This window comes from Chiloscyllium plagiosum, unplaced genomic scaffold (assembly GCF_037043375.1).
Source record: "Chiloscyllium plagiosum isolate Xiang-an unplaced genomic scaffold, Cpla_swu_hap1 HiC_scaffold_4, whole genome shotgun sequence".
Lineage (NCBI taxonomy): Eukaryota > Metazoa > Chordata > Chondrichthyes > Orectolobiformes > Hemiscylliidae > Chiloscyllium > Chiloscyllium plagiosum.
Genome location: NW_028270142.1, coordinates 36,678,507 through 36,687,664, shown reverse-complemented (window position 1 = coordinate 36,687,664; position 9,158 = coordinate 36,678,507). Strand labels below are relative to the sequence as shown.

Here is a 9,158-nt window from a genome sequence, read left to right as displayed (position 1 = left end):
AGAATCTACACTATGTTTTGCAGTTCTCTCTGCATCGCAGGACTTTTCAGTTGTCCAAACAGCAGCTTACCAAGTTGTACACAAGTAGTCATACCAGTCAATATCCCAAATTGCCTCATCACCTATGCCTGGTGCTCTCTTTCCAATCAGAAGGATACAAGCAACAAAGATAGGACAATGGTGTAGAGTCCGATGTGAGCTATTTATAGGTGAGCATTTGGAGTCACGTGACCTTGGGTCAAATATGTGCCAGAAGGTACCCCGCTGATTCCCACCTCCTGTCCACTCTCTGCTAATGAATCAGTAAGGTTGCATCTCTCTTGCAGGAAGCTCCAAAAGAAGTAAGCACACACAGTCTGTATCATTCTACATGTCACAGAGAAGTTATCCGCTGACAACATTGTTATTTGAACAGTCCTTCTGAAGAAAGATCCCATCTCAATGGGAATTTAAACCTGCTTGGTTGTTTTGGTTTCAGCGTTTTTGGAGAAAAGCTCAATGCCAAATTTCAAAATTGTTGACTGATGTTGCCAGATATTAAAAAAAATTGAGTATCTGTGTTTATTATTCAACATTTCATTTAGACATAGGCACAGATTATAATCTGTTTATTTGTTAACAGAGTGGTGATTATCTCGGTCAAATTGAAGGTGAATAGGTGACAGCTCTACATAAGCAAATTCTAACAGAAACTTGGACATAGAAATAAATCGTCTCCCATTCAGTTGCACATGGGGAGTTAAGTCCAGGCGCCGTCTTCAGGTAAGATGTGGCTAAAGAACAAGAGATAATTGAACCAGTCTTGGTTTTAACAGCAGTTATCCACTTCTTATTTTAATGTAACTTATATTAAATGTGATCTATTATTTTTCTTTAATATGAGAAAAAAACGTGAGCTATCCCTTTTTCACGTGCACAATTAAATTTATTTTTCTGGTTTTGTCACATTTATTGTGATAAATGCTCTTTTATAAATAGAAACATTTTATTGCATATGTGCACATTAGGTTGATTCCATAATCTAACTACAAATTATTCAAAATGCTTTGAGTCATCGAAACTACTGCTATCGAAAATAAATGCTTAAATGAAACAAACAAATGGCATTCTCACAATAACATTCAACCTACGTATTTGCCAAGAGGCTTGTACCACGAGACCCCACACACCCCAGGGAAGTATTAATTCTACTGAAGAATTTAAAAGAAAATTGAACCAATTGAGTCATCCAAGTGTTCGAGTAAATAAAAGAAAAATCAGAATGCTAGTAATGACAGGAGGTCAGCAGTTCAATGAGATGTTTCCCCCAATTCCTACATTCTCACAGGTGTCATTGCGCCACAAGTACTGGATTCAACCAAAGTCGCGAGATAGAGTTTTCGCTTCGAACTTGGTCGGGCTCAAGCTGCAGGAATTTTTTACAAGGAATTTGCAACGGTATGCGCTGTAAGGAGTGCACACTTGCTATTGAAATACATCGATATTTAAACACATGAGACGCTTTCTTTGTAGTAATTACAGAGAGAGAAAAACCACATGCTCGTCGCATTTTGTGAAATAAGGCATTCACCGCTTGAAAACTTTGAAAAACAACTTTATTGTGGACAGGAGTTATACTGCATTTGGTACACAGCCTAGGACCTCCCGTAGAGATTCTGATACTGCAGCCCGCTGAACTATGAAGTCCGTTCCCTCACTCCTGAATCATATCTCCGCTTTCCAGTCAAAGTATCCAATTCCTCCCTCACCGTGAAGGGTGAGGAGACAACGCAGTATTAGAAATGAACAGACAAGGTCTGCCCAACCTCCGCTTTACTCTTTTCTGAGTGAGACATGTCAATTCTCAGAGGACGTACCATCTGCTGTCGAGTCTTTAGCTCTTGACCTGAGGGAAGGGTTTTCAGAGATCACGGAAAATTGGAATGAGTCAAAATTCTATGAACGCTAGATACAAACATAGCTTCCATGTGTGACTTCCTGAAGATGTCACCTGTGTCGTGTTGCTGCGAATCTGTAAAGCGCTCACCGAACACAATTCCTCATTGGTCAAGCACAATACTGTACATCTGGAGACGAGAGCTCCCCAGTATTGTACCATCATCACCTTGAGACTTTTAGAACGAGTCAATGTTTTTATTTTACAAAAGATTTCACGAAGACTGAGCACCTTGAATTTCTGATTTCTGGTTTCTGAGTTGGAGTTAACACAGTGCTGTCATTGTATTCCTGGAGACCAAAGTCAAGATGATCCAGATCCACAGTTTTCTCATTGACTTCAACTTCGAGCAGCAAAACGATAAATGGACGCTGCAGTTCTAACTTTGTCTTTCCATCTCCTTCAGTAGTGCAATGCTTTGGTTATATTTCGGATTCTCCACCAACAACCAAGAAAGAGGAACTTGACCCCAAAACAATGCCTTTGGTAACTCACAACACGAGGATCTCAGCTGCGTGGCTACCAATGGTATGGGTAGCTTTTAACTACATGAACGCCGCCAAAGTGATTTCCAGCAGCACACTCCTGTCCACTCGCTTTCGTATGATGTGTTTGAACGTTGGAAGCCTACTGTAGAGGGGTAAAGGACCTTGGGAATGTCTGTAAACCATCTCAGACTGAACCAGTTCAGCGGGAATGAGATGCGGGAATGAGATGACAACATCTTCGCTCATCTGTAATTTCTGCATTCGATTCAATTTAGTAAACAAATTGGACTCATGAATTTTACAGCCCTGTGAGAATGATATGATTTTTCAGGAGGCTGTCTTTTTTTTTAATTTTGATTCACCCTTCATGTTGCTATATTGTAAACGAAAGCAAAATAGTATTTTGCTGTGAAACAATTTGATGGAATACAAGATTGTTGGGGAAATGTATGCACAGAAAACACTGCCATTTATTCTGGAGTACCTAATATTCTGGTGTCAGGTCCCAAAGGGTGTATCACCAGGACTGGCACCACACAGTTAAATGCCAGTATAGCTCGTGAGGTGCCATTGTCATCTTATTATTTTAATCCCAGCCATTGAGAACCCGACAGATTGTTTGAAAAACGTGACAGATTGTTTTTGTGCATTTGTAATCACCTGATTAGTTAAATATCGTTTAGCTGGTCAGATTACTATCCTGAGCATGGAACTAAATGCATGACATTAATCCATTTGAGTTAAACAAGCGGTATGAAAATCACATAGAGCAAGTTTTTTTTTTACCATTAACACAACCTCGAATGCCCATGTCTCGGCAGATATTGCCAGTGGCTACTGCAAGCTGGTAGCATAGCACGCTTGGAGTATAATGCCGCACAGTGACAAATAAGGGGGGGATAAAAGCTAATAAAAAGGAAATGAGTTTGGACCGGTCTCGTTCTTGACTGAACTCCGTTTGTTGTCAGGATTTTCTAATGCTTTTTGGAGTTTCAACAAAGAGTGGCGAAAATTGACATTGGGAGATTGCAAATAATACAAAACAAAAACCGATTTGTGTTCCTTCTGCATTCTCTCGGAAAGAACCAAACTCGGCCTTGCATTGAGATCCACACCGTGTGCTTTAATTCCACTCCCCCACCCCCTGCCCCACCCCTCCCACACAGGGTTTAGAATAATCTGTCAAAGAATTACCCGTTGTTCAAATCAAATAATTTAGACGAGTACAATAATCGCCGATGTAGTGAAATTAAATGCGTTGTCTATTATATTCTTGTCCACAAAATTTCGAAACACGAACTAAAATTCCTCGGTACCTAGTTGATCCGTTCTGCTACTGTGTTTAACTTCAGATATCCAACTATAAAAACGTCAGATTTATACTATTGAAACGTCCAGTCAAAGGTTGCAGTTTAACCAATTGCCAGACTGAACAATGTACTATGGCGGCGTTCAAATAAGGAGATATCACTGAAACTGACTACAAAGTTTCCTGGGCCTGTTGTCTCTTAATATGCACCACAGTCAGGGACGGGCCTTGACATTGAAAATGCCAAGCCTGTCAATGTCGTTGAAACGTTTCTCTTGTAACACTGAAGTACCGTAAAGAATATTATTACAATAGATTTATTTATAACCAGTTATCTTTCCATTATATAAAGTTAACTACAAACAGCCTAGTGTTGGGAGATGATTGAAAGGATACTATGTCAGGTTTAAATGATTAATTATATTATAACATTCAATTAAAAAAAAGACACATTGCAAATGCAGTTCCTTGTATGTTGGCTCCATCTTCCAAAATAAGCAGCGTGGGGATGGAGATCTGTCTATGAAATACACTCGCTGAAAAAAGACAAGTGAAAAAAAAGCTTGGGCTAGTACAATGATCTGTTGCGCCACTTGAACAGCAATAGGTACCTCAGAAGGTTGCAAAACAACGAACGTTATGTTCCATTGAAATCAGACGATGGCATATATTAGACCGATTTCTGATCTGCATAATAATAATAATAATGACAAACAGCCTGTTATTTTGACTAATCAGCTGCGATGAGAGTAGTAGACTATTAAAAATCTTTTTGGACTCATGAATTCACCATGCTGAATTCTTCCGGATAGTTACTAACTGATTCGTAGTGTTAATGATAAAGGAACATGTCCATCCCGGGTGATAGCAGGAGATGTGGTTAATATTTGGTAAAATATGCACAAGCACTCTCGCAGGTAGTCAATGGGTTGGCTTTGACATGTGATGCACACAGCGTTTTGGCAGTTGCCAATTTATTGAGACCACTGGTACTTTTGCAACGTTTGAATGGCACCTAGATTTGAATGAATTGCATTTTGATGCCTTCTTTTGTTCACATTTGACATGGGCATTCAGCGTGTAACCGCAAAACATGTCAACACCGAAGGGGGTGGTGTTGGCAGGGTGGGGGAAGGAGCGAGGGGAAGGGGGAAGAAACCGCTCTGCTGTTTAGCCAGACCCCATGTGCAAAGTCCCGAACTGACATTGAAGGAATTGCAAATTGACAGACTTTGCTGCGCGTAGCATCCGGAATAAGTGCACGGTGCATTTCTGTGTCTGATTGGCGCTGACATGTGGGAACAGGGTTTAATAAGGTGTAAGATGGGACGTGTGTCATTGCTTTGCCTCTTGTTGGGAAGGGCTAGCTGATCCTGCCGGCCTCCTTGCTGTCAGCTCGGCTGCCCCAATGGAGACGGTGATATTATTTGATGTCTACGGGCTGCTGCCCACACCCCCCAACCCAGCTCCAGCCTCCCTCGGGGCGCAAGATGCCAGCGTCTGCACCTGCCAATCAGCGGCGGCTGCCCGCTGACGTCAGCGGCAGATGGCATGGTACCAGCGCTGGCAGTGGGCATCACTGTCACTTCTCAGAGCGATCACACACCGATCCTGCAGAGAGAGAGAGAGAGAGAGAGACCCTAGCACTGCCGTCAGACTACGGAGCAGTGGCCAGGAGGAGCTGAAAATGAGCATCTCTCCCCAGCACTGATTTCAGGTAAGAATTCAATTCAGCAGCAACAACAATAACAATAACAAATAAAATCAGGGGAACGATCCCACCATCGCTGCATTACAACCCGGCGTCGTTTATTTTGTTTTTAATTGTCTTGCCTTAGAGTGCTACCATCCTGATTTCGCATGTTTAACGGCGAGTGTGTTGACTTTGTTTGCAATTCGAACATTACCTGACTCCTTCCCCATCCCCTTGCCACTAATGACTTTGTCATTATAAATTGCTTTGTCATTCCATTCATAGATTTTATTTAAACAGGAGTTTCGAGTAAAGAGCCAGCATTTCTGTACCGACTTAAGGTTTGAGAAAGTGCTCGTTTAGGTGCTCTGTCGGGCTGCTGTTTTAAACGACCCGACACCTGGCCGCATCAAATAAGAATTGTCCAACATTTTGTGCGGTTGCTCCTCGGTTGGTACTCGAATTTAAAACTAGTTTTCGAAGTGAGAGAGACAAAACAAAAACCTTCTAAATTGTAGGGCGTTGCTCTGTTGGAGAGAAACTTCCAAGTGTAACAGCTTAACTTTGAGGTGAATAGAGAAAATGTAAGTGCAAATTGCAATGTTTCAGAGTCGGAAGAAAACCCTGAGACCCTCCATCTGTCAAATGATTTATTACACTGCATAACTAATGCCGGGGTTGGTGCTACATTGCACACGAAATACTTTGTAAAAAAAAACAAGTTCAGAGTTTAATTTTTCACTAAAATGGAAATTATTTTCAATTATTTTCTTGACCAGTCATCTAACTTTCCGGCTGATTGCCAAATCCATTCTATTGTTAATGCTTGTGAAACGAAACAGGCCATCTCTAGCATCCAGCGCTATGTGGCTTTATATTGTCGTTTTGTACTTAAAATATATGTTAAATGTTCCGAGCAAAATATGTACAGTCCTGACGATTTAGGGCGAACGATGTTACACTGTTAAAACACACAACCCGCCGCTTCCAGGAGTGTCTCTGTAGCTGGATGTAGCATTGTAAGCGATCCTGTAATTTTAATTACGATCCATGGGAAGTTTGAGACTCGAGGGAATCAAATCAAAACAGTGGAACCGTCCTGTTTTCTTAAACCTGTCAATTGCATGGTTTTTACACGTTCATTTTAAGATTAGCCAGGAAAAAAAAAACAGAAGTGCATGCAGCATTGTAAAATAGAACATCCCCTTTTATCGAGTTTAAAACATTTGTGAATCTGCTCGTGGAAAGACTACCGTGAGATGCTTCCATGCAGCAACACTAAAGCCTAAGCTATATTGTTTTTCCTCGTTATGATCATTTGAGGTGAAATTTTAAATGCCCTGCGCAGATCATTTAACCTTCAACAGAGACTCCGAGCGGTGTAAACATAAATTCGTGATATTGTATTACTTAGCCAAAACGCCGTGCCGCTAACCATCTTTTATTTCTCTCTTTTCTCTTCTCCTCCCAAGCTGACAACATGTTGACTTTACCAATTGATGAAGTTGTCATGATGCCCGGAACAAACTTTGATGATGTTAGCGAATCCGAGGATAAAGAGTCGCAAACTTGCGCGGAGCATGAGCAGTGTTCGATTGATCTCAACAACATCACCCCGTCTGTAGAGTCAGAAAGAGATGAACATGACAAGGAAGGCGAAGAGGATGAAGAGCATCCCAAAAGGAGAGGGCCCAGGAAAAAGGTGATGACGAAAGAAAGGGTTGAGCGAGTCAAACTGAGGAGGACTGAGGCCAATGCCAGGGAGAGAAAGCGGATGCATGGGCTCAACAACGCCCTTGACAACCTTCGCAAAGTTGTCCCATGTTATTCCAAAACACAGAAACTCTCCAAGATAGAAACATTGCGCCTCGCTAAGAACTACATCTGGGCTCTGTCGGAGATCCTGCGCATTGGCAAGAGACCTGATCTGCTGACGTTTGTCCAAAATCTGTGTAAAGACTTGTCTCAGCCCACCACCAATCTGGTAGCTGGCTGTCTGCAACTCAACACCAGAAACTTATTGATGGATCAGAACGGAGATGGAGCTCATATCGCCAGGTCACAGTTTTCCTCCACCCTCTACACCTACCAAACCCCTGATCTCGGCAGCCCCTCAGTACAAAGTCCAATGGACAGCTCCTCCAAGTCCATCAAACCTTACAGCTACTGTGGTGCTTATGAGTCTTTCTACCAGAACGCTTCTCCCGAGTGTGTGAGCCCACAGTTTGACGGTCCCCTCAGTCCTCCAATTAACTTTAATGGGATTTTCTCCCTGAAGCAAGAAGATCCATCTGACTATGTGAAAAATTATCACTATGGCATGCATTATTCTGCTGTGCCAGCCAGCCGTCCCCTTGGACAGAGCTACATGTTCAGCCCAGCCATGCGATGTGTGGTGCCCACAGACAGTACATTTCCTTACGATTTCCATCTGCGCAACGAGACACTTTCAATGCAGGACGAATTAAATGCGGTTTTTCATAATTAATGAGAAAAATAGTGGCTCTACAGATCACAAGTAATTAAGATAAAGCAGTGGGTGGTACATTAAATAATTGATACAAAATTGTTTTTAACAGCACGACTGCACTCATATTCGAATGTTACATTATGGCAGAGAAGCAATAATCGAAAAACTATGCAAGTGAGTAAATTATATATTAGCAACAACCCCTCGAAAGGGTAATATACACCATATGGGCCCTTCGTTACTTCTCGCGTACACTTTTCATTTAACATGATCATTTGTAAATACTTTTGCTCAGTTTCACAGACACGACAGTGTTTTTACAAGTGGACCGTCTGGCAGAATATTTGGTCACTTTATTTCAATGGCTCTGAGATGGAAGATAGGGCCGGGTAAACATTTAGGCGACATGTGAGTTCTGAAGGATCTACAGTACTGTATGCAGCCAGTCACACACCAACTCTGGAAACACAGAAACATCTAAGTGTTCCCGATTTATTTTCTGTTGTTCCTGCCGGTGCAGCACTGCCAATTTTCAGCAAAAGGGGAAAGGTTCCTTCTAATGTGCACATTGATCGTTCAAAAAAATGTCTGCCTTTTAATACACGTCGTAAATATGATTTATATGGAAGAGACATTTTAGCAAATCACGGTATGAAAACGCATCGACCGTTCTAATTGAATTAATTTGATCCAGCCGATATTTATTCATATTATTGTAGTGAATTTATTTTTTTATGCGTCAAATTTTGACGTATGTAACAATCAGCAGTCACGAAGGATTTGGGAGTGTGTAGTGATGCCTGTGAACAAGTTGGGAAGGGTCACTGGCAAAGTATTAAAGTGTAACCGTGTGCAAACTTGTCCAAGTGTCTTACTAATGCATTAACATACTTCCTGCTCGTAAGGAAGTATGGCGTGAATGATTTGACATATGCAATGAAAAGCTGGATCTATGAACGCGTATTTTTATGAATTGTTTACCCTGTTCCCCTCTGATGTGTGAAGTGAACGTCTCCCCCTCCAATAAACTCGTTTGGTTTCGATCACTTTGTGGATTATTTTCCAGGGAGATTCGATGGGGTTTTTTTTAATTGCTTAGGGGCTTTGTTCAAATAGTGGAGAGGGTGACGGGTGGGGAGCGAAGTCAATCCTGATAGCAGTAAACATTCTCACTAAAGGCATCAACCGAACGAGTTCAATGTAAAGCATTAAGGGTAATACTGAATAAATCGAACAAAAAAAAGAACAAACTATCAATGGGT

General features: G+C 41.5%; 1 protein-coding gene across 1 annotated transcript; it reads left to right on the top strand.

The window, feature by feature from the left end:
- The first annotated feature begins 5,184 nt into the window (after positions 1-5,184).
- neurod6a (neuronal differentiation 6a) lies at positions 5,185-8,939 on the top strand. Its single transcript, XM_043688824.2, has 2 exons — positions 5,185-5,450; positions 6,899-8,939. Exon 2 carries the CDS (start codon positions 6,907-6,909, stop codon positions 7,912-7,914), a length of 1,008 nt encoding a protein of 335 aa, XP_043544759.1. The 5' UTR covers positions 5,185-5,450; positions 6,899-6,906; the 3' UTR covers positions 7,915-8,939.
- Positions 8,940-9,158: the final 219 nt, after the last annotated feature.

Coding starts and splice junctions, on each gene's coding strand:
- neurod6a (XM_043688824.2), top strand. CDS start 6,907: ATGTTGACTTTACCAATTGATGAAGTTGTCATGATGCCCGGAACAAAC.